The sequence below is a fragment of the Pristis pectinata genome, chromosome 20 (genome assembly GCF_009764475.1).
Source record: "Pristis pectinata isolate sPriPec2 chromosome 20, sPriPec2.1.pri, whole genome shotgun sequence".
In the NCBI taxonomy this organism is placed as follows: domain Eukaryota; kingdom Metazoa; phylum Chordata; class Chondrichthyes; order Rhinopristiformes; family Pristidae; genus Pristis; species Pristis pectinata.
In genome coordinates this window covers 33,082,043-33,107,596 of record NC_067424.1, presented here as the reverse complement: position 1 = coordinate 33,107,596, position 25,554 = coordinate 33,082,043, and the positions used below count along the sequence as shown (strand labels likewise).

The 25,554-nt window shown below is 44.9% G+C and overlaps 1 protein-coding gene across 2 annotated transcripts in view; it reads left to right on the top strand.

The window, feature by feature from the left end:
• The window catches only part of LOC127580972 (peptidyl-prolyl cis-trans isomerase FKBP5-like), a 143,711-nt gene that overhangs the window by 47,213 nt on the left and 70,944 nt on the right, over nucleotides 1-25,554 (top strand). The window contains exon 1 of one of the 2 annotated variants that reach the window (XM_052034981.1): nucleotides 2,602-3,684. The exons of the other annotated variant lie outside the window; for it this stretch is intronic. Coding sequence (XP_051890941.1) covers nucleotides 3,577-3,684 — 108 coding nt within the window. The 5' untranslated portion in view covers nucleotides 2,602-3,576. Of the gene's footprint in view, nucleotides 1-2,601; nucleotides 3,685-25,554 lie in introns of those variants that run through there. 2 annotated transcript variants of the gene reach the window in all.

Genomic DNA, 25,554 nt, shown 5'->3' with positions numbered 1-25,554 from the left:
CTTCACCTTGTCATTAAGTAAGCGTTTTGGAAAGAGGCAAGTTTTTGTGCAGGCACCAGGAATAGGGGTTCACTCTTCCTAGTCTTCAAGTGGAGGAAATGTTTATTCCAGGGCTTTAGGTAGAGGGCAGAAGTATTGGACCAGCCCGACTTCTCTTACCTAGAGCTAGTACAGGCTGGATGGCTGAATGTCAGTGCTGTAATCATCCTGTATTCAATCCTCATCCACCCTCCCATTCCCCTGGACTCCAGGACTACATCTGAACAATGAGCATTTCCTCCAGCTAAGATGAGAAACCTGAATTCTTGGCTCCTAACCAAAAAACCTGCCTCCTTTCAAAACAGGTGCTTGCCTCACACTGAGCCCATTTCACATGGCTGATCACTAAGGCTGGAGCTGAATGTATGTAGCTTTGGCATCTTGTCTGATCTGAAGTTAAACAAAATCTCAATTTCTATCCATTGCCAAGATCACTTCAGTCCATCTCCACGACATTGCCCACCTTCTCTAACGTAACTCACACTGACACCTAAACCATGGGAGATATGTTCACCTTCCATAAATCTGAAATGGACCACGACCCCACCATCCATGCTGTAAAGGCTTCATACCTTTCACCCCAAACTTGCAGACCAGATCATCGTTCCCAAATGCAGAATGATAACTCAGCATTATAATTATACTTGCATGAAAAACACGATGATGCTGGAGGAACTCAGCAGGCCCGTGGAGAAAAGCAGGCGGTCAATGTTTCGGGTCAGGACCCTTCTTCAGGGCTGAAGGTAGGAAAAGGGGAAGCCCAATATATAGGAAGGAAAAACAGAACAGTGATATGTGGACAAAAGAGGGGAGGTGGGGTGGGCGCGGGGTGGTGATAGGTAGATGCAGGTAGAGATAGTCATAGGCAGGTGCGGGGGAGAAGGTCTAGATTCCAGCATCTGAATTCCAGCATCTGCAGTCCTTTGTTTCTCTTTATAAGTTTACTCCATATTCCAAGGAATCCTTCACCCCCTGTCACGTTCTCAGACCTCTACTCTCTCTTCTCTGTCTGTCGCTGCCTCCCCTCTTGCCTGGAATCTGTATCTCCAGTTTCTCTTCTTCTGTGGTACGGGTTTACACCTGCATCTCCCACTGCTCTCACTCTGCATTAACCCTCAGTGACTACCCTCATCTCCATTTGTTCCTCTACCCGACTCTCTGGGGCTGCCTTGATCCTCTTTCTTTGATCCTTAGAGTTCATGCCCCCTCAACGTAGACACTCTGGGATCCTATGGGGTCCTTTGATGTCTAGACTCCAGGCTCCCCTCCCACTTTTGTCTCCTCGTCCCTCCTCCCGAGAACCCCCATCTTCCTGGTGTTTCCCTCTCCTTTGGTGAAAGATAAACAGACCAACGGCCTCTGTATCGCGAGTGCTCCCTGGCTCCTTCCGTTGCATCCATTCCGTTCCCTGGATTCACTTCACCTCTCCTTTAATGGTTCCCATTATCACCTTCCTTATTTATCAGATTCCAGCACTGGTAGACCTTGTGTCCTTGCTTATCACCCTCCCAGCTGTCTCCAACCTTTACACTCCCCTTCTCCTACCTGCCTCTCTCCATCCTTTCCTCTCCTTTCCAGTCCTCCCATTTTTGTCCCATTCCCCCTCTCCCCATCCTCCCCATCGCCGATCTTCATCCCCCTCCCCCTTCCATCCACCCACTATGCACACAGTTCACTCACAGGGTCCCCCTTCCCATCTGGTTCCATCTGCCATGCACCTCTCCCCTAATGATTCCCATTATCATCTCCTTTACTTATCAGAGTCCAGCACTGGTAGCCCTTTGTGAGTTCTTCTATATCACCCTCCTAGCCGTCCCCAACCTTCACTCTCCCCACCCCATCCCACTCCATCTTACATTTTTTTCTCTTTTTTTGGCTGCCTCCATCTTTTTTTGGCTGCCACCGTCTCCCAACTCCACCCCGCCTTCCTTATCTGGTGCAACCTGCCTGTCATCTTTCACCCCTCCTCAGTCCACCAATCACCTCGGGCTCCTCTCCCACCACTCCCCTTCCCCTCTTTGAACTGACCATCTCCCCTCTCAGTCTTAATGCAGGTTTCAACCCAGAATGTCAATAATTCCTTCCCCCCGCAGATGCTGCTCGATCCACTGAGTTCCTGCAGCACATTGTTTGTGCTCCAGAGTCTGGCATCTGCCGTCTCTCCTTTCCTTTGCCTACCCCCACCTATCATCCACCTGCCTCTTGTCTCCCAACTCCACCCCTCCCCCTCCCCTACCTGGCTCCATCTGCCCACCATCCTTCACCCCTCATAGAGTAGCAAAGCATGGAAACAGGCCCTTCGGCCCAACTCGTCCATGCCGATCAAGGTGCCAACCTAAGCTAGGCCATTTGCCCAAGTTTGGTCTGTGTCTCTCTAAACCTTTCCTATCCATACTCTTATCCAAATGAACTTGTAATGGTATTGGTTTATTATTGTCATTTGTACCGAAGTACAGTGAAAAACTGGTCTTGCATACCAATCGTACAGGTCAATTCATTACACAGTGCAGTTACATTGAGTTAGTACAGAGTGCATTGATGTAGTACAGATGAAAACAATAACAGTACAGAGTAAAGTGTCACAGCTACAGAGAAAGTGTAGTGCAGGTAGACAATAAGGTGCAAGGTCACAGCAAGGTAGATCGTGAGGTCAGAGTCCATCTCATAAGGGAACCATTCAATAGTCTTATCACGGTGGGGTAGAAGCTGTCCTTAAGTCTGGTGGTGCGTGCCCTCAGGCTCCTGTATCTTCCACCTTCTGTCTACAGTCGACCAATCGTCTTCTGGCCCCAGTCTCACCCCTCCAGCTATCTTCCATCCCCTCCACCCTCAGCCCTGATGCAGGGCCCAGATGCTGCCCGACCCACCGAGTTCCTCCGGCCACCTTCCTTGGGTGCCTACTTAAAACGCCCCAGGTCATCCCTCTTTCAAGCATTCCCTGCCTGGCTTCTCCCTCCCGTCCCCTCTCCCCGTCCTTGCTCCAGGGATCCTCCTCGTCGGGAATCCCCCCGATCCCTGGCGCCCTTGCCCCGACTCCAGGATGCCTACGTCACATTCCGATGGTCCAATTAGGAGCCCCGCCCTCTCGGAGCTGTCCCGGCAAACTCAGCACCTGTGGCGAGAATAGGCCGCTTTCAGTCGCGCTAGGAATACTGGGACGGTGCCTGCTCCATATCTTTTGGAGCGCAGCGGGCAGGCTGCAAGAGAAACAGAACATCTAGGAAGAGTAGTCAGAGAAAGGAAGACAGGAGGAACGAACGAACGAACGAACGAACGAAAGAAAGCTATAGAGCCCTGGAGCGTTTTGATCTACAGGGGCGATTGGGTGAATTGGTGGTGCTGGGAGATTCAGCCTTGATATCCGCTCCTGCACATCTGCTCGGAGCCAACCTGCGAGAATTAAAGTTACGGAGCATTCGAGGAAAGTCAAGGACGTGAACGGGAGGACCGGCGAGCGAGAGTACAGAGAGAAAAGGAACCAGCATCTTATGGTCGAGGAAAGTCAGCGACCGACCCGCGCCTCTCCCTCGCTGTAAAATGACCACCGGTCAGAAGCCGAAACGACCGGCAAAAGAAGGCAGGATTGCAGAACTGGAACCGGGCGTTGAGGATCTGACACCCAACCTGGACAGAGGGGTGCTGAAGGTAACGCGCACTGCACTCATGCACAGATTTGAACCGCTGATGAATGTTCGGCTTCCACTTAAATGATGACATTCAACGAGCTCAGCCTTCACCTGCAAGTTAGAGAACGCAAATCCTCAACATGCCACTTCTCGTAAAAGAATATAAGTTTTTGAAGACGGTGTCTCATTTGCCACAGATATTTCCCTGAACCTGGCGCTGAGGTTTTTTCCCCCTCAATGCTAATACCGTTTGGTATTGTGCGCTGTCCGGTACACTGGGAATGTATTTATGTTTTTGATTGGTCATATGTTTACGCTATATATAACTTACATGCAACAGCGTTAACTAAACTTACACGAGTTTGCGCGTCAAAATGCGGATAAAATTGAATTCTCGAAACGTATTTGGAATTTTAATTTTCATATCACTTGATCGGCGCCTTCGTTTGGTTCTCTGCGATAATCCATAAACAAGCAAACCCTCACTAACCACCGTCGGGAACCTTGGCGGTGTTTTCACCAGCTGCAGCGTAACACATGTACTTGGGTCGGTTTAAATTCCATCATCAGCTGCTGCTGGTGTCTGGAATCATCGCCCGAATGCTTTCGCTCATTTTTGAGGCGAGCTCGGTGCCGCCGCTAACACCCGCGGCGCTGCCAGTCCTGGCTGTTCACTGCTCGGCTTCGGACGGGACTGAACCACACCATAGGTCAGGTCCCAGTGAGGCCGGGAGTGGGGGCTCGGCAACTGGCGCTCCCACAACGACCCTCAGTCCCGTTTAGCTCGCTTCTAGGTTGCTTGACAACCGGTATCACGTCCAGATGCTGCAGAGACACCTGGACACCCATTCTGACTTTAAATCTTCCTGCCGGATTTAATTCTGACACTTTTTAGAAGCAGCAATGATTTAAATCGGGGGTGGGGAACAACGTCCCTGGACTTTTCAGCCTCAGACTTGGCACTCACTCCCCTCTCAAGTCACTCCGATCACTCAAGAGTCACGGAATTTTTCCACACAGGTCGGCAGGGTGAAGTTGGATTAATCAACTCAAAGGGTCAGAGGTCATTCTGGCGAGGGTGTGTTTGTTGACATTCCCAGAGGAGGGCGGGGTCATTTAGTCCACTCGACAGCAGCTTGGGGTGTTCCAGTTGCTGGAATTCTGGTTTTATTCCTGATTGTATTTTCTGCGACAGGGGTCGACAATGTGGTAGCTTACTGAAAGTGTTCATCCTTTGGCTATGTGATATACGTAATTGGATCAGAGTTATCATCACTGACGTGTATGGTGTGACATTTGTTGTTTTGTTGCAGCTGTACAGTGCAAAGACAAAAAAATACAATTAATTACTAAATAACTAAGGGATAATGAGGTAGTGTTCACGGACCATTCAGAAATCCGATGGCGGAGGGGAAGCAGCTGTTTTAGAATTGTTGAGTGTGGGTCTTCAGGCTCCTGTACCACCTCCCTGATAGTGGTAATGAGAAGAGGGCATGTCCCAGATGGTGAGGGTCCTTAATGGTGGATGACGCTTTCTTGAGGCACCGCCTCTTGGAAAATGTCCTTGATGGTGGGGAGGGTTGTGCCTGTGGTGGAGCTGGCTGAGTCTACAACCCTCTGCAGCTTCTTGCGATCCTGCACATTGGAGCCTCCATACCAGGCGGTGATGCAACCAGTCAGAATGCTCTCCACCGTACATCTATAAAAACTTGCAAGAGTCTGTGGTGACATGCAGAATCTCCTCAGACTGCTAGTGAAGTAGAGCCACTGGTGTGCCTTCTTCACGATTGTGTCTTTGTGTTGGGCACAGGATAGATCCTCTGAGATGTTGACACCGAGGAACTCGAAGCTGCTCACCCTTTCCACTGCTGACCCCTTGCTGAGGACTGGTGTGTGTTCTTGTTTTGGATAATTCTGATACTGAGAGAGCAAATAGGTTGGAGTCTCAGTAACGTGCCATGGCTGACTAAATGAATTTGCTCAAGGTGGTATCTGGCTTGTGGAGCATGTTTGTCCATGGAGGGTGGTGGGGTGGGGTTATTACAGCAGTCAGTTGGAGACTTTGCTTCCCAGCTTCTGAGTTGGGTTACCCCTGGGCTGTCATTAGAACCTGATGCTTGCCCTCTTTTTCCAGGCTAACAGTTGAAAGAAGTTTCATTTATATCGCACTCTCCACTAATTTAGGATGTCCCAAAGCATTTTAGAGTTAACAAGATACCATGTTGGACTGCTACCACTTGTAGGAACCTTGTTAGCCAATTGCACACAAATGGTACTGTCATAAGGATCAGAATCTTTTTTTAAATTGTCTTTTTTTATTAACTAGGACATAGGGGACTGCCCTCCTTCTCCCATTTGAAATAGTGTTGGGTCCTCCATTTAATATCTTGTTCAAAATATACATACATACGACACTGCAGCACACCCTCATTATTAGCCCTGAAGTGTCATTTTATATTTGCATCTGCAGAGTGGAACTTGAAAGGCCAGTTTGCAGATGGGAGTGCTACCACCAGGGAGAATGAATTGATATTTCAGAATAGTTCTGTGATTTCACAATCAGCAGCTGTAATGCTTGCAGTGGAAGTATGTGTGCCTGTGCTGATAGAGAAAGATTTCCTGCTGGCTGGCCCACAGTTACTTTGGCAGTTTAATTTCAGGATATGCTTTGTTTCTTTTGTATAATTCAAATTGAATAGACGGTTACCAACGTTTGAGGCAAAACCAAACTGCTGGATAAACTCAGCAGATCAGGCAGCATCTGTGGAGGGAAATGGACAGTCGACAATTCGTGTTGAGACCCTTCGTCCGAACTCGAAACGTTGACGTCCATTTCCCCTCACAGATGCTGCCTGACCCACTGAGTTCCTCCAGCAGTTTGGGTTCTTTTGCTCTGGATTCCAGCACCTGCAGTCTCTTGTGTCTTCACTCTACCAATGATTGTGAATTGTTTGGAAATTGCCTTGGAAACAGGCCCTTCATCCCACTAAGTCCATATTGACCATCAATCACCCAATTACACTAATCGCATTTTATTCTCTTACATTCCCATCCGTTCCCTCTACCCCCCATTCAGATTCTACCACTCAGCTACACACTTGGAGCAATTTTGTGGCCAATTAACCCACTGAATGACACATCCTTGCAATGTGAGAGGAAATAGAGCACCTGGAGTACCTTTATGTAGAATGCACAAACTTCATAATATCGGCACCAGAGGTCAGGATTGAACCTGAGTCACTGGATCTGTGAGGTGGCAGCTCTCTTAGCTGTGCCACCCCTGCTTGTTTATTGCCATGTGATCGAGTGAGAGGGCAGTTACTTCCCTTAATCTCCCTAGAAAAGTTCGGAGTAGTTTCTATCAGGATCCCAAATTATTCTGAATAAAATGCATCACACACCATTCAATGTCAGACCGATTTTGTTTTTTCCATGCTCTTGGCCAAGAGTATGAGCAACAAATTTTATATATTTAAAAAAAATACACTCATTTCAAATTTGACTGCCAATTGTTCTTGCTTTGCTCCAAATTACTTTAAAAGAAATACTTTGTCTTCAAACACTATTTTACTTCATACCTTTTCTTTATAAGTTTTCTCTTTAATTTGGAGTCAAATTTTGAAATTATTTGGGCACAAAGTCACTGTGTTAATTGTGTGTTAGTCATCTGAAAATAAGAGGAATTGTCACATTTAATGCACAATTAACACAAGAATTAATGTATGCAATGGTTCTGGTGTTGGTGATACAAATTAAATGGGAACACTACTTGGAGAATTTATAGTCTTGTTTGGAATGTCGCCTGCTGCTGTTATGTTGAAATCATGTATGTATAGCAAGTTATAATGAAAGAGGAAAGAACTAGAAAAACACGGCAGGTTGGTAGAACAGTATGTACAGTAAGAAGATGAAGAAATCAGAAGCTGTTATTTGTCAAGAGAGCAACGACTTAAATAACCTGGATTTCTCTCCATCCTGGTGGATCTGCTCTCCCCTCGTCCCCGGCACCTGACTATTACTATCTCTTACCTGCATCTACCTATCACCACCCTGTGCCCACCCCGCCTCCCCTCTTTTGTCCACCTATCACTGCTCTGCTTTTCCCTCCTATACAGTATATTGGGCTTCCCCTTTTCCTATTTTCAGTCCTGAAGAAGGGTCCTGACTCTAAATGTTGACCGCCTGCTTTTCTCCACGGATGCTGCCTGGCCTGCTGAGTTCCTCCAGCATCGTCGTGTTTTTCATCTAGATTCCAGCGTCTGCAGTCCTTTGTTTCTCTCCATCTCTAACTGGTCAGACTTGATCTCAATCTTTTCATGATTCTCTTCTTGATTTTCCTCATTTGCAATTTTGTAAATTCAGGACTGTTGGTCAGCCACTGCCATCTAGAACATAGAGCAGTACAGCACAGGAAAAGGCCCTTCAGCCCACAATGTCTGTGCTGACCATGATGCCAATTTAAATTAATCCCAATTACATGCACATGGTTCATATCCCTCCATCATGTGCCAGTCTAAATGCCCCTTAAATGTTGCTATCGTATCTACTTCTATTGCCTCTCCTGCTGCAAAGTTTAATAGCTCCTCCCCACCTTAATGGAAAATTTTGTAAAAGTTTATGTAACATGATTATTTTAAATATAAACAAATCCAGGAACACAGGGTACATAAGTACTTGCAGACCTTTGAGCCTGCTCTACTGTTTAATTAGATCATGGCTGATTTGTGGTTTGAATCTATTTACCCACCAGAGAGCCATGTTTCTAGACACCCTTATCAAATACAAATCTATTGATATCGCTTTCAAGCAGACTTTTTGGGGGTTAGTATACCGCATCCTCACCGCTCTTACTGTGGAAGGCTTTCTGTTTGCAATTCTGAGTAGTCTAGCATTATTTTGTCTTTGATAAAATACTACACAATAGCTTTGTGAGTAAAAATCGTAGAGTTTGGATTAAAGCAGAATGCGGGGAAGATATGAAATTGGCTAGGAGACTGAATACAGTACTGAACTTCTTAATGTGAAGGGAGTGTGTAGGCACGTGCACCAATGTCTTTGGATTATTATTGTTTTTCACATTTTAGATTACTAATCTTTATCCCCACATGGTTTCTTATGACAACAAAAGAGGCCATTCAGCCCATTGAGTCTGTGCTACCTCTCAGAAAATTCCCATAATTCCATATCCCATTTATTTCCTTGCAACACATTATGACACACACACGTACCCATCAACTCCCCTGACTCTCCCGTTACCCACCTACACCAGCCAACCAACATACCAACTTGCACATCTTTGGGATGTGGGGAGAAACCGAAGTATCTGGAGGAAACCTGTGCAGTCACAGGGAGAGCGTGCAAATTCCACACAGATAGCATTGGAGGTCTGGATTGAACCCAGGTCACCACTGTGCAGCCTGCAGGACAAAACAAGATGGCCTCTAGCTTGCAACGAGGACATCATTTCAAAGTTTGCAGATTGCATTGAAACTTGGAGATGTAATAAATAGTGAAGGAGTTCATGGTGTACTTGAGCAAATACTGGCACAAGGGGCAAACATTCAGGGGAAAGGAATTTGATGTGGAACTGTGCATTTTAGGAAGGAATGAAAGGAATGGTAATACTGAAAGCCCTGGATAGAGTGGACATGGAGAGGATGTTTCCAGTTGTGGGAGAGTCTAAGACCAGAGGGGCACAGCCTCAGAATAGAAGGACGTCCCTTTAGAACAGAGATGAGGAGGAATTTCATTAGCTAGAGGGTGGTGAATCTGTGGAATTCATTGCCACAGACAGCTGTGGAGGTCAAGTCGATGGGTATAGTTAGAGTGGAGATTGATAGGTTCTTGATTAGTGAGGGTGTCAAAGGTTACGGGGAGAAGGCAGGAGAATGGGGTTGAGAGGGAAAAATAAATCAGCCATGATCGAATGGCGGAGCAGACTCGATGGGCTGAATGGCCTAATTCTGCTCCTATGTCCTATGGTCTTAATATACACTAACTTTTAAACAGGAACAGAAATTAAGCAGGATTTATTACCTATTTACAGTTGACCAATTAGCATTTGATTAAAGTTTTTGCTGTTTTTAATACATGCCTTAGACAACTGGTGAGTGACTATAATGTAAACAGAAGGATACCATTTTAATGTTAGTAAAGAAAAAGACCTGCAGGTTCAAATGCATACATCTCTAAAGGTAGTTGGATAAGTTGAGAAGCTCATTTTTATAAAGCCACAGATCCTGTATACTTTAAGTACAAGAACAGTGCATCAAGACAAGAAAAGTCTGTTAAAGCTTTGTAAATCAATGGATAGGCCTCTGCAGGAGTATCATATCATGGTCATACAACACGGAAACAAGCCCTTTGGCCCAACACATCCTCGCCAACCACGTTGTCCCAGTGCAAGTTGCATTAGGACTTTCACGTGTGCAGTTATTTGTGTGGCGAATCAATGCTTTTACGTTAGTTCTCACATATGAGAACTACAGCTTCTACTCCACTGTGATAAGACTATATACAATGAGATGGACTATGACCTCACGATCTACCTTGTTGTGACCTTGCACCTTATTGCACTGCACTTTCTCTGTAGCTGTGACACTTTACTCTGTACTGTTATTGTTTTTACCTGTACTACCTCAATGCACTCTGTACTACCTCAATGCGCTCTGTACTAACTCAATGTAACTGCATTGCGTAATGAATTGACCTGTACGATCAGTATGCAAGACAAGCTTTACACTGTACCTCAGTACAAGTGGCAATAATAAACCAATACCAATATGAGTTACTTTGAGGGCCCTCTATATGAACTGAATATAACCTGTATTATTGAATTCATGCCTGCAACTCGTAAAGTGGAGGTGACTGCTGCAATGTGACCGCTGCGGTAAGCCACTGTGCAGCTTAGGAAGCTCTCGGCCATCCCGCACCAGTGGGCTCCCTACTTCTTGGATGCTGATCCAGAAATACCTGTGGAGCACTTGACATGGAGATCTTGCTTTCCCGAGGACCCTGAGAGCTAATCATGTTGTGATGAAGTGGCAATGGAGGGAGGTTGCCAAGGAGCTGAACACCAGGAGTGAGGACCCAAGGACCTAATTCCAGTGACAGGAACAATTTTGACTTCGAGATCCTGGTAAAGAGCTATAAATCCCATCTACCACAAGGCAAAACCTGCACATGTACACATACTCCATGTTATACACTACAAACATTAATTTCTCTCAATCAGCTCTTCTGCCTAGCATTCATATGCTTGAATATATGCTGCTCTGGCTGAGTTCCCAAAACTAGGTCTATCAGTGCATCTCCCCTTGATAGGCTTCTTGCATATCGGGTCAGAAGGCAGTCTAGTATAAATAGTTAAACCCTGGTCTTTTTGTACTCAAGGTTTTGTTAAAATTAATTAAAGATTGTCGATGACATTAGATTTGTTTTGGAAACTTGTTGTCTTGTTTTGCGATTGTGGATTCCACTTACTCCATGCCTACATTTGTTTCTTCATTTCCTACCATGGGATGGACTTGTTTGACCTTGCACCTTATTGTCTACCTGCAATGCACTTCCCTGTAGCTGTAACATTTCACTCTGTATTCTGTTATTGTTTTTACCCTGTACTACCTCAATGCACTGTGTAATGGATTGATCTGCACGAACAGTACGCCAGACAAGTTTTTCACTGTACCTCAGTACAGGTGACAATAATAAACCAATACCAATGGTGCTGACATCCATGAATAGATTAATGTTTAAAGGGATATTAAGTGTGGCAGAAGGAATGGGAGCTAACTTTGGAGGGTAGGAAGTAAATTGGCAGAAAGCAATGAGACTGGGGTGTGCAGATACGCAAACTGTTACAAGTAGCAACACACATTGACAAAGTTATAAACAAGGCAAACAAAAATGGGGAGATAATGTTAAATAAATACGTGGAACAGTACAGCACAGGAACAGGCCCTTCAGCCCACAATGATATGCCAAACTAATTAAACTAGTAATTAAATGACTGACTAAAGTGATCCCTTCTGCCTACACCATGTATTGGTTTATTATTGTCACTTGTACCGAGGTACAGTGAAAAGCTTGCCTTGCAAACTGATCGTACAGGTCAATTCATTACACAGTGCAGTTACATTGAGTTAGTACAGAGTGCATTGATGTAGTACAGGTAAAAACAATAACAGTACAGAGTAAAGTGTCACAGCTACAGAGAAAGTGCAGTGCAATAAGGTGCGAGGTCACAACAAGGTAGATCGTGAAGTCAGAGTCCATCTCATTGTATAAAGGAACCATTCAATAGTTTTATCACAGTGGGGTAGAAGCTGTCCTTAAGTCTGGTGGTACGTGCCCTCGGGCACCTGTATCTTCTACCCGATGGGAGAGAAGAGAGAATGTCCCTGGTGGGTGGGGTCTTTGATTATACTGGCTGCTTCACCAAGACAATGAGAGGTAAAGGAGGGGAGGCTGGTGTCCGTGATGCGCTGGGCTGCATCCACAACTCCCTGCAGTTTCTTGTGGTCCTGGGCAGAGCAGTTATTGTACCAAGCCATGATACATCCAGATAGGATGCTTTCTATGGTGCATCGGTAAAAGTTGGTGAGAGTCAAAGGGGACAAACCAAATTTCTTTAGCCTCCTGAGAAAGTAGAGGTGCTGGTGAGCTTTCTTGGCTGTGCCAACTACATGATTTGACCAGGACAGGCTGTTGGTGATGTTCACTCCCAGGAACTTGAAGCTCTCAACCCTCTCGACCTCAGCACCATTGATGTTGACAGGTGCATGTACACTGCCCCCTTTCCTGAAGTCAATGACCAGCTCTTTTGTCTTGTTGACACTGAGGGCAAGGTTGTTGTCATGACAGCATTCTACTAAGCGCTCTATCTCCTTCCTGTACTCTGACTCATCGCTGTTTGAGATATGGCCTACAATGGTAGTATCATCTGCAAACTTGTAGAGGGAGTTAGAGCAGAATCTGGCCACACAGTCGTGAGTGTACAGGGAGTAGGGTGGAGGGCTGAGGACGCAGCCTTGTGGGGCACCAGCGTTGAGGATAATCATGCCGGAGGTATTGCTGCCTATCCTCACTGATTGAGGTCTGTTGGTCAGAAAGTCAAGGATCCAGTTGCAGAGGGAGGTGTTGAGTCCCAGATCTTGGAGTCTGGTGATGAGTTTTCTTGGAATTATAGTATTGAAGGTGGAGCTTAGTCAAAAAACAATAGTCTAATGTAGGTGCCTTTACTGTCCAGATGCTCCAGAGTTGAGTGTAGGGCCAGGGAGATGGTGTCCATTGTAGACCTGTTTTGGCGGTGGGTGAATTGCAGTGGGTCGAGGTTGTCTGGGAGACTGGAGTTAATGTGTGCCATGACCAGCATCTCGAAGCACTTCGTGATGGTAGACGTCACAGCCTCTGGTCGGTAGTCATTAAGGTATGTCACCTTGTTTTTCTTAGGTACGGGGATGATAGTGGTCATCTCAACAGGTAGGAACCTTAGATTGAAGCAGGGAGAGGTTAAAAATGTCTGCAAATACCCCCGCCAGCTGATCAGCACAAGATCTGAGCACAGGACCAGGGACACCATCTGGGCCAGATGCTTCCCTCTGGTTCACTCTCTGGAAGACTGATCTTGGGTACACGATGGTGACCACAGGTTCAGTTGCATCGGAGGCCATCAGGGTGCCACCTGTGGTATTGTCTGACTCCTAAATCCCGCAGTAAGCAGGTTTCTTGGATATACACTACACTGTCCACTTCCTGTTTCACTTTACATCTTCCACTCAGAGTTGTTATCTGCTCAGAGTAAATCTGTACCCTGGCAGTTGCTATTGAAAATGGCCATTAGCAATGCTTGACCTGCCGAGCTAGACCTCTGGGGGCAAAGGTTTCCACAGTTGCCTTGGCTTGTAGAGAAATGCTTACAAATAGAAGATGATTAGGGGAGATGGGCCATAGTGGACTGAACTTTATTTTTGGGAGTCAAACCTTCAAGCTTTGTTGAGGCTCCACAACCATGTCTTCCATCCAAGGGATTGAAGGATCCACAGATGGGTGGAGGAGGGAGGTGAAGCATAGTTAATGTAAAAACATATATCTCACTATATTGGTCAAAGGAAGATGTTCAGTCACAGATTGATCTGATGCTTTTACCTCATTGTGAACCCCTCTACAATCCATGAATTCATATAAATATAAATGTAAAAATTCAGAGTTATTTAGCTGGCACTTTTCTAAAGCTACTTCTATGATCAAAGTCGAAGTTGTGTTGTTAAGCTGATAATCCAGAAGCCTGGATGAAGAACATGTCGAACAGTATTGCAAAAGGCAATCTTGAAATTTTGGAATTAGTTTTCCAAAAAATTTGGAAATGGAATAAAAGGAAATGTGAGTAAGAGTCCATGAAGATAGCAGATTGATGTAAATCCCCTAAATACATTAACAAATGTCCTTTAATGACAGGAGCTGAATGCACAATTTCCTAGACATTTAATGGACAAAAAGTGTGTGTGACACGTTTCCAATCTTTCCGCACTATTCTCTAAAGGACAGGAATGAGGTGGTGTAAGTGCAGAAGACTAATTCCGATTTTAATCGCTTTAAATGGGGCAATCCTCCCCTTGCCTTTTCTTCTCCTTTTTAATCCTGATTATTCTTGTACATAAGCCTAAAATTGAGCAAATAGTGCACAGTGTGTCAGTCTGAAACCCAGATTTTCATAATAAGGCATAGCACTGTTGACTTGGAACACTCCTTTTAATTAACTGACAAACCTTTTCCGAGGAGGCAGGATCAGATCAGTATTAGTGTTATTACCTTCCGATACCTTTTTAATGTGGTTTGTAGACAATGCAAATGAGAGAGAGAATGCTCTTTAGCATGTATTTTTCTCCCATCTTTCCTCATTGAGACATCTCTTAATGGGGAGGAACTTCACTTAGCACAAAGATGTTTTTACTCACAGCCCTATATCTGGTTAGAGGTGCTATTAAATGGACACCTCTCTCTTCTGCTGGTGAGAAGGGTGATCAAGCAGCAAAATATCTGGGGATAGGAATTCCAAAATACTGGTTTATTTTCCTTGGTGATCCTGTGCTTATTAACTGGGAATGAAAAAGAAGTTTGCATCATTGTCCTATCTTAACACTCATAAGTGTTTACAGTCCCAAAGCAAAGAAACTTCCTTGACTACCAAACCTGTATCAGGAGATATCAGTGGTCTTTAGCAGTGGAGGGGGAAGCCACAACATGGTAGAAAGCACCCAGGCCTAAGCTGTGACAGAGAGGAAGCAGTTACACTTCATAAATGCTGGATGTGTCACCTCTGAGCTAATGGGCCCATCCTGTTCATCAAGAGTTAACAACAGAAAACCACTGATACAGACTTGGTGATTGGAGAGATTTCTTTGTGTCTGGGCTGCTGATATATCTAGAGGTCACATTGTTATAAACATTAAGATATGCCAATGATGGAATCTTCCTCTTCATCCCCAGTTAATATGGAAAATAGCCCAGCTCATAATCTATATTTGGATTGTGAATCGAGCAAAAATTCTCTTGTTTTTGGCTGTCTCCCAGCAACCAACAGTAACTCTTCTGAGCAGGTCATACACATGAACAATTGGAACAGACCTCCTCAAAGTGCCCACACAGCAACCTAGTAAGCAATGACCAATGGAACTAACAAAAATGAGTCACGTGTACATCCGCTCTCCAAATCCTCCAGTCAAAAACACCCAAAAGAGTCGGCCGTCAAAGCTCTACACATGCACAGCCTGTCGTTCCCTGTGAATTACATGGAAATGATCACAGGAAGAAAGAAAAGTTTAGCTCAGTTAGACTGTAATGTCTTATCATTTAGTTTCTATCTGCAAGTGTTCTAATTCCAAGTTCCTAATCTGTTCTATATCTGATAGAACATAACAGTACAGCACAGGAACAGGCCCTTCAGCCCACAATGTTTTTCTGAACTAATTAAATTAGTAATCAAATGCCCAACCAAACTAATCCCTTCTGCCTACACAGTGTCTACACCCTTCCATTTCCTGCACATTCATGTGCCCATCTGAGAACCTCTTGAACGTCTCTATCGTTTTTGCTTCTACCACTACCCCTGGCAGTGCATTCCAGGCACCCACCACTCTCTGTGTTTATATATAAAAAAAAATCTTGCCCCACACATCTCCTCTGACTTAACCCCTCTTACCTTAAATGCGTGCCCTCTGGTATTAGACATTTCAACTCTGGGGGGGAAAAAGATACTGTCTGTCTACTCCATCTATGCCTCTCACAATCTTATAAACCCATATCAGATCTCCCCTCAGCCTCCGCCGCTCCAGAGAAAACAAGCCAAGTTTGTCCAACCTCTCCTTTATAGCATACTCCCTCTAATCCAGGCAGCATCCTGGTAAACCTCTTCTGCACCCTCTCCAAAGCATCCATATCCTTTCTGCAACAGGCAACCAGAAATGAATGCAATACTCCAGATACGGCATAACCAGAGCTTTATTGAGTAGTAGATTGTTCCCATTTCCTTCAGTCACCTATCTAATTTATCCTCGCATGTTGATATAGCTTTTGTCTCCAACACTAGTGCTTTAGATAATTCCAGAGTCTTGCAATACTCTGTTAAAAGTAGGTGGCACAATGCTGTAGCGGCTAGTGCTGCTGCCTCCCAGCTCCAGAAATCCAGGTTCAATCCTGACCTCTGGTGTTTGTGTGGAGTTTGCATCGAGGGAGATTCCCCCACCCCCCAGGTGCTCTGGTTCCTTCATACATTCACAAAGACAAGCTGGCTGGTAGGTGTAATTTACAGTGGCCAAATATCCCAGTGTAAGTGGCTTGAGAATCGGGGAAGGTTGATAGGACTGTAAGAGGAATTAAATTGGTTTAGTGTAACTGGGTCCTTGATGGTGCTCACTGGAAGTGGCTACACAGGTAGGCAGGGTGGTTAAGAAGGCTTATATGGAATATTTGCTCTCATTAATTGAGATACTGAGCATAGGAGTCAGGATGCATCTCTAGAGAACTCTGGTTAGGCCACATTTAGAGTATTGCGTGCAATTCTGGTCACCTCACTATAGGAAGGATGTCGAGGCTTTAGAGAGGGTGCAGAGGAGGTTTACCAGGATGCTGCCTGGATTAGAGGGCATGTGCTATCAGGAGGGGCTGGACAAACTTGGGCTCTTTTCTCTGGAGTGGAGGAGGTTGAGGGGTGATCTGTTGGAAGTGTATAAAATAATGAGGGGCATAGATAGGGCGGACAAGCAATATCTTTTCCCCATTATTGAGTGATCCAATACCAGGGGGGATGCATTTAAGGTGAGAGGGGGTAGGTTCAGAAGAGATGTGAGGGGTAATTTTTTTACTGAGAGTGGTGGATGCCTGGAATGTGTTGCCTAATAGGGTGGTGGGGGTAAATTCATTGGGGGCTTTTAAGAGGAGCTTGGATGGGCACATGAATGAGATGAAAATGGAGGGATATGGGCAGTCTGTAGGTAGGAGGGATTAGCTACATCAGCACAACATTGTGGGCCGAAGGGCCTGTTCTGTAGACAGAGCAGGCTGAAAGGCCTATATTTATGCTGTACCACTCTAAAGGTTTCTCCTGCACTTTTTAATTCTCAGTAATTAATGTTGTAATCATTTACATTTGATCATCCCTTAATCTCCACACTTTGAATCAAAACTTTTTTTTTATACCTATCTTTACCCATAACAAGCAACATCTGATCAAATCCAACCTCGGTCATCCCTGTGAGACATAAACAGCACATACTGCCCCACCTTGCCAAAGTTTAGAAGATGTTCATTTTTTTTTTAGATTCAGGTTTTTATTTTCAGTGACGCAAAATTCTGTTCTGGTGTGCGATTGTTGCGTGCAGTTTCAGTTCCAAGTGACGTCTGATGCATGCAGATACAATGGTAGCCGTGTAGGTGGGGGGGATTATATCGTGGTAATGCTTGCCAGGAATAAGCAGAACTCTGTGTCATTCAATGTGAAAGATGTTTTGTTACCGGCACTGCAACTCTGGGGACACAAGGGACTGAAAGTGCTGGAATCTGTGGCGAAGAAACAAACTGCCGGAGGAACAACATCTGTGGAGGGAAGGGAATGGCTGAGAACCTGCATCAGGACTGAGATCCTGCCTGACCTGATGAGTTCCTCCAGCAGCGTGGTGTCCTTTGTTTTTGCTGCCGTTTTGGGGTTCAGTGGTCAATAGCAAGTCGGACCTCTGCTGGTACAAGTTAAAGCAAGCTGCTTACAGAAGAATTGCTGGTTAATCCCTACATGTCATTGCGTCCATTGAACAAGTGGACAAAAGCTTTACCAAAAGTGAATAGTTGGATTGTTATCCTGCAGCAACTCGTTGCAAGCTGCTCTCTACAGATCCACTCATTAGCCTTACTATAATCCTTCTACAATTTTAAATTAAAATTCTATGTCACTTACTATTCTACATCAATGCACTCTGTACTAACTCAATGTAACTGCACTGTGTAATGAATTGACCTGTACGATCTGTATGCAAGACAAGTTTTTTTTACTGTACCTCGGTACAAGTGACGATAATAAACCAACACCACTACCAGGATGGTCGGAACTCTTTGGCTAAAGAATGGGACCAGATGGGTCCCGGCCTGAGCTCACACTGGGTGATTAGTTCCCTCCTGAGAAGGGCAGGCTTTGATTAAGTGGAGAAGGGTTTGGCAGTTTTCTGTGTCCCACTCAACTCCTTAAACATTCCAAGTCTTATTTGAAGAAAGAATTTATTAAAATGCTCAAAATAAAACAGGAACTGAATTTCCAGCACTCACAGAACTTTGACTGTGTGCTTGCACGTACTGATATCATTTATCCAATAACCAAGATCCATTTTATAAAAATTATCCCTGGATGATGAATTGATTTACAGTTTCCAACACAGAACTTCAAACACTTGTGAGAGATTTCAATCGCCCTACATGCAATCCAATTGAATACACTGAATCACTGGTCTGTTTACTGTTGGATTTGGTCTGCTGCATGGATGGAGTTTAGATATGATCAATTCCAAGTGATGACCAATTCCTTGCTGTTTCTTCCCAGAGTGACTGAGACGTGAATCATTAATATGTGTTGTCTATCAGCTCTGTTGATTTCACATATACAGATCCAGTTCCTTCTGCTAATAAGCTCTGAACTTTTCCACTAACTTTTTTGTTTTGAAACAATGCATTGTTTCACCCAGAAAGGATGGTCTGGGAATCCTCAACTGAATTGGTTGGAAAATTGCCACAAAATGAAATTTCCTGGATGTTTCAAGTTTTTCCAGTTCGTGGGTGGAGATTGGGGAATATGGGAATAAGATTCCAAAGTTATCTGACACAAAATGTATAGATAGGCTATTGCCCTCTGAGTGCACTTACTTTTCAAGCCACTAATCAATGAGCAGAAAATCAAACCACATCTAATTAATATTTGAGAGATGGGGTTTACTCACTAAATGAGAGAAAAAACGGAGATAATCTTTCACTTGATCATTAACAAGAGCTAAAGGCTCCAACTCTGGGAGATTGCATTGCCTGGTAGGATATTTTACTACATTTCTTCATGATGTAGAGGGAGGCCATTTCAGCCCATCAAATTTATGCCAGCTCTCTGAACAATCCCATTCACCACTAATTTTCTATTCTTCCCACATTCTTATCAACTGCCCTCAGATTGTACTACTCACCCACACACTAGTGGCAACTTACAGTGGCCAATTAACTCTCCACCCTGCACGCTTTTGGGATGTGGGAGAAAGCCAGGGCACCCAGAGGAAACCCACATAGGCACAGGGAGAATTCATACTCCACACAGACAGTACCCACGGTCAGGATTGAACCTACACTGGAGCTCTGAGGCAGCAGCTCCAGTGACTGTCCCTCTGTGCCAACCAGGGTGTCATGTGATAGGTCATGTTGAAATGCTGCTTCCTCTACCTGGACTGTTCAGGATGATTCTGTCTGTCTCAGCAGAGTGGGCATTAAGATTAGTTGTGTCATTGTGTAAACACAATCCTTCTGACTGATTATAAGGCAAGCAGCTGTGAAACAGGAAGAAGGAGGCAGCTTGGATAACTCCTCCTTGGCAAGGCTATTGGTGACCAATTCATCTGACTGTGATTCCAGTAAATGCAAGCTCAATTTCCCACCACTTCAATAAAACTAGTCATCTGAAAATCAAAACTGGAAGTTGAAATAAAAATAAAATGCTGGAAACACTCAGCAGGTCAAGTGAAGGGTCTTTAACCTGAAGTGCTAATTCTGTTTCTCTTTTCATGGATGGTGCCTGATCTGTTGAGTGTTTCCAGCATTTTCTGTTTTTATTTTAGTCTAGTAATCTATTGGAAAATGGATTGTTGGACAACCATGTCCAAATACACTTGTATCTGCAGTTGCATGTGGAAAAGATGAGGAGGCCATTTTGAGCTTCCACTGCAGGACCCTGACATTGGGTGGCTTCTACTTGTGCTGGGAAACATCAGCTCTCAGATGCTGCCACTTAGTTTGATCCATGACAGAGCTGCCCACTACTTCTGGACAGAATGAGGGTCTAAGGCCTGCACTAAGTTTGTGATCTGCTTCTTGATTGTGACTGCACACTCCTAATGCGTCTAGCATTTCACGATTATGGCCTCTCACAGTGCAGTAGCACTTAATACCAGTTATAGGTATAAAACAAGCAGTGTCTACACTGCAGCATGTGGGAGAGTGCTGCTGAGCCTTGGACTGCTCTGAGCATCTCAAGCAGTAAATGTCCCACCCCGGATCTCTCCAGTTCAGAATCATTTAGCGAGAGCTTGCGATGGAAGCTGAGACATTCTGTTGCATGGCTCAGCAGCTTTGTGTGCTATGTAGTAGAATTTCCAAAACCTAGTCACTAAGTGTGATTGGGAACTTTGTGCATCAGTTGCGTACATCTGCGAATTAGATGTGGTTTCTCTCTGCGCCTGCACAGCGGCTGCTGGGCGTTTATAGTGACCTTAACTGCTGTGTGAGCTTCTTTTGATGTCACTTGTGCAAAACTGAACTGTGCACATGAGCCCACAAACTGCACAGATCTTGTACACAGAGGCAGGGTTAAGCCGGCTATGGTGACATTTGAAGAACCTGTCCTTGGGCTAATGCCAGGACTCTGAAATATTCACTGCCTTTCAGCTCCATCTTCCTTTATAAGTGATTGCTGCACCCTTGGGCACTTCTGATTGCTGTTGTCCTCAGTCTCCTCCTGATTGTCTCCCATGACAACCAACCACCACCATCATCCCATCCTTCACCTGACTGACAACACCCTATCATTCTGATCAACTCTCGTCAATTTTTGTCTCTTGCCCCACTATCTCTCAACCCCCAAATGGCTCTCCTTGGGACTCTTCTTCTCAATACTCTAGCTGACCCCCAATTTCCCCCCGATAATTTTATCCCAATCTCCATTCTCCACAATGGCAGGAGCTCCTAGAGTAAAGACTTCTGTGCCAACTTCCTTGCATAGGGCAATTCTATTGCAAGCAACACTCAGAGCCTGATGTGTGATTGATTGTTGCTATCTGGAATCTTGCACAAAACTAACATGGGTCCCACTTTAATGTGGCTTATAACAATTTCTAGGCTGGAGACACTGCAACCTATGAGGGAGGGAGAGGATTACCTCAAGAGTCAGTCCTGATGCAGGATTTCGACCCAAAGTGTCCTCAGTTCCTTTTTTCTCTCTCTCCCCCCCCCCCCCCCCCATCTCTCGCGTCTCCTCAAGAGTTCAGTCTGGACCTCAGCTAACACCTTGTGACAAGGTGCAAAATCAGAAATGAGGTGATGACAAATTATAACTTGTGCAACAAAGAATATGGATTCACAGAAGTGGCTCCTGGTGTGATCTTGTTGTTGCAGCAGTTCCAATAATGAGGAGGGGATGTGGGATCAAGGGTGCATAAGGTGGCAACTGACAGCTATCTTGAAAGAATATTGGAGAGGAGGAGAGATGGTCCAATTGTTTAGATCAACAACAAAGTAAAAACTAGACTCAGATCGCAGACTACTAGGACATAGGTTAATGAACAAGACATCGAGGATAATAATGTCTGGATTATTATCCGAGTCACTTGCAGAGTATTGTAAATGTAGGATTTGTAAACGCAAAAATGCAGGGCTGCTGTGGGAATAATGCACTGGCAATCGTACAAAGCATTATTGAGATTTAGTTCCTTCCAATCCAGGCTGGGATTGAGGCCTTAGTGGGAAAGACAACCAGGGTAGTCGCAAGGACTTAGATCGGTACATGTGGGTGGGAGCAGTTTTCAGAGGGAAAATAGTACTTGAAGTCTCCTTAGGTGGTCCCTTGGGATTGAGGGTGACTTGGTAGTCCAAGTGATAGTTCTAAAACTAGGGGAATAGGCAGTTGTGCTTCAGGCTTTGAAAGTTAAACTGTAAAAGGCTTAAAGTAATTGAAGAGAGAGAAATAAATGTGTGAGTAAATGGTAAGAGCAAAAGAACAACCAGGGAAGGAGCAAGAGCCATTAAGGACAACAGGGGCAATCTGTGCATGGAGGCAGAAGATATAGATGAGGTTCTGATTAAATATTTTTCATCGGCATTCAGAGGTGACAGAATTTGTAGTTGGAGGATTGAGAAAAAGAGGAAGGTGAAATTCTAGTGCAAGTCTCCATAAATAAAGAGAAAGTACTTAATTCTTTAACAGGCTTAAAGGTGGATAAATGCCCAGGGCTAGATGAGATTTATCCCAGGCTGCTATGGCAGGCAAGGGAAGAGATTGTTGGGGCTCTGGCTGAGATTTTTAAATCTTTGTTGGCCACGAGTGAGGTACCAGATGACTGAAGGATGGCAACTGTAGACCCCTTTTTGAGAAGAGCAGTGGGGAAAAGCCTGGAAACTACAGACCTGTGAGCCTAACGTCAGTGACAGTGAAGTTCTGTGGGGGAAAAAGTTCTGAAAGGCAGAATTAATGATTACTTGGTAATTGGGGACTAATCAGAGATGGCCAGCATGGCTTTGTCAGGGGCAGATCCTGCTGGACCATTCTGACTGAATTTCTTGAAGAGTATATTGATAAGGGCAGTACCTGTGGTTTAAATGGACTTCAGTAAGGCCTTTGTTAGGTTCCGCATGGGAGACTGTTCCAACTAGGGCCCATGGGATCCAGGCATTGGTAAACTGGATCCAAAACTGGCTTGGCAAAACGAGGTGGAAGGTGATGGTAGAGGGTTGTTCTTGTGATTGGATGCCAGTGACTAGTGGTGTTGTACAGGAATCAGTGGTGGGACCCTTGCTGCTAGTAGTCTATGTGAATGATTTGGATGTGGATGTAGGAGGTATGATCAGTAAATTCATAGATGACACAAAGACTGGTGGAGCTGTTGACAGTGAGGAGGGTAGTCTTAGACTACAGGGTGATGTCGATGTGTTGGTGAAGTGGGCTGAGAAATGGCAGATGGAGTTTAATCCTGATAAACGTGAGCTGATGCACTTTGGGAGCACTAATGAGGCTAGGGCACACACCATGAGTGGTAAGGTCCTAGGGAGTATTGAGGAACCTTGGAATACAAATCCAAAGACCCGTGAAGGTGGCAGTGCAGGTAGATCATTTGGTTAAGAAGCATATGGGATACTGGCCTTCATTAGTCAGGGTGTTGAATACAAGAGCAGGGAGTTTATGCTTGAAGTTTATAAAATGTTAGTCAGACCTCAGCTGGGCTACTGCGTGTGGTTCTGGTTGCGACACTACATGAAGGAAATGATAGTGCAGGAGAGGTTGCAGAGGAGATTCACTGGGATAGAACGTTTTCTCCATATGAAAGGTAGATAAAACTGGAAGACACAGATTTAGGGTAAGGTGTAAGAGATTTGGAGGGGACCTGTGGGGGACCTTTTTCACGAAGAGAGTGGGTGGGTATCTAGAATACACAGCCTGAGAAATTGCTCGTAGAGTCACTGTCAGCATTTAAATAGTTTCTAGATGAGCCTTTGTATCGCCTAGGCATGGAGAGCCATGGCAATAATACAGATGGGTGCCCACTGGTTGGCATTGTGGGACTGAATGGCCTGTTCCCATGTTGTATGACTCTAAAATATTAGAACAGAAGGGCAAGTTATACATATGGACCAAATATGTAAACAAATTGAGTATATGCTGAAGGAACTGTAGGCATAAATTCAGCTTGGAGGGTGTGATTATGGTATCCAGCACGTGGATATAGTTGTACAATGAACAGAATTTGGATTTAAGTGTATTGAGTTATGATAAGATGTTATCATTGCAAAAATATAGCAAATGAATGTAAATGAGCTTCCCACTTCACTGAAAAGAAATCCTTTTAAGTGCGTGAAAGACACATTTTTGTCTGGTGCACAAAAAGGCAGCAAATGCTTTTTGTTTCAATATCTTGCCCTGGAGCAGGCCTTGTTTGTCTTCTGCAGAAGTGACCCCTCAGTATGCAGGGCTGCATGTGTGGTGGTAAGTCATGAACATGGAGTCTGCTTGTGTTGTGCCAGGCTTTGCATTAGTGTGTCATACATGAAGTAACATTTCAGACTTCATGATCCCAGCCTCCAATTTCTTTCAACTCTCCAAGAAGTGGCATGAGGTGGTGCGTGTAAATGTCACAATACATGATGACATTTCTAAGCTGCTGAATTTTACTTCAACTTTAATTTTGTTTCAATTTCAACAGGAGTGACTTGATAGTATATAAAATTATGAGAAGCATATAGAGGGTAGATAGCCAGTCTTTTTGCCAGGGTGGAAATGTCAAATACTAGAGGGCATAGCTTTAAGGTGAAGGGAGGAAAGGAGATTTACAAGGCAAGCCTCTTTACACAGAGAGCATGATGCTATGACAGCGCCAGCGACCTGGGTTCAATTCTGGCCACTGTCTGTAAGGAGTTTGTACGTTCTCCCCGCGTCCGTGTGGGTTTCCTCCGGGTGCTCCGCTTTCCTCCCACATTCCAAAGACGTACAGGTTAGGAAGTTGTGGGCATGCTATGCTGGCGCCGGAAGCGTGGCGACACTTGCGGGCTGCCCCCAGAACACTCTACGCAAAAGATGCATTTCACTGTGTGTTTCGATGTACACGTGTCTAATAAAGAAATCTTTTCTTATCTTAGGTGCCTAGAACAGGCTGTCAGGGGACTTGGTAGAAGTAGGTATGATAGCAACATTTAAGAGGTATCTAGACAGACACATCAACAGGCAGAAGATGGAGGAATATAGAACATGTGCAGGCAGATGTGCTATTTAAATTTGCACCATGGTCAGCTCATGGTGTGCCAAAGGGCCTGTTCCTGTACTGTTCTATGTTCTACCTCCTGTGTTCATTGCGGTCTCCAAATATCCGATTATCAGGTCTCAGAAAGAGGCTTGGCGCTTGCGGTGACTTAGCTACTTCTTCCTGGCAAACATAACGCAGTGAGATCTTGACAGCGGGGAGGTTGCTCAGTGGCTTGGATGCTTTTGAATGGACGTCTGTAGAATGGGAAGAGCCACAACCCTTAACTTGTGTCACCATCCATGCAGCGGTATAGTGGGATTGGCACATGCACAGAATGAGCTGTACAATAAAGGTCTGCTCACCAATGAGCATTGGTGACCACCAAATTCTCGCCACTCACAGCCAGCAGCACCCACACTCCCTCCCATTCACCACTATTGAATGTCGAGGATCTTGGGAAGCTGCCTGTGGTGGGTGACAGATGGAAGCTTTGCTGGGCCTATGATTTGGGGGACATCAGCTTCCCCTCTGACCACAGCCACCATGAAGTGCAGGGGCATAGTGCTCCATCAAGAGTGCTGGATCATTGATCCAGAAGCCAGCTTTCAAATGCCACCACGGCAGCTGGAAATTTAGGTTCAAGTCGATAA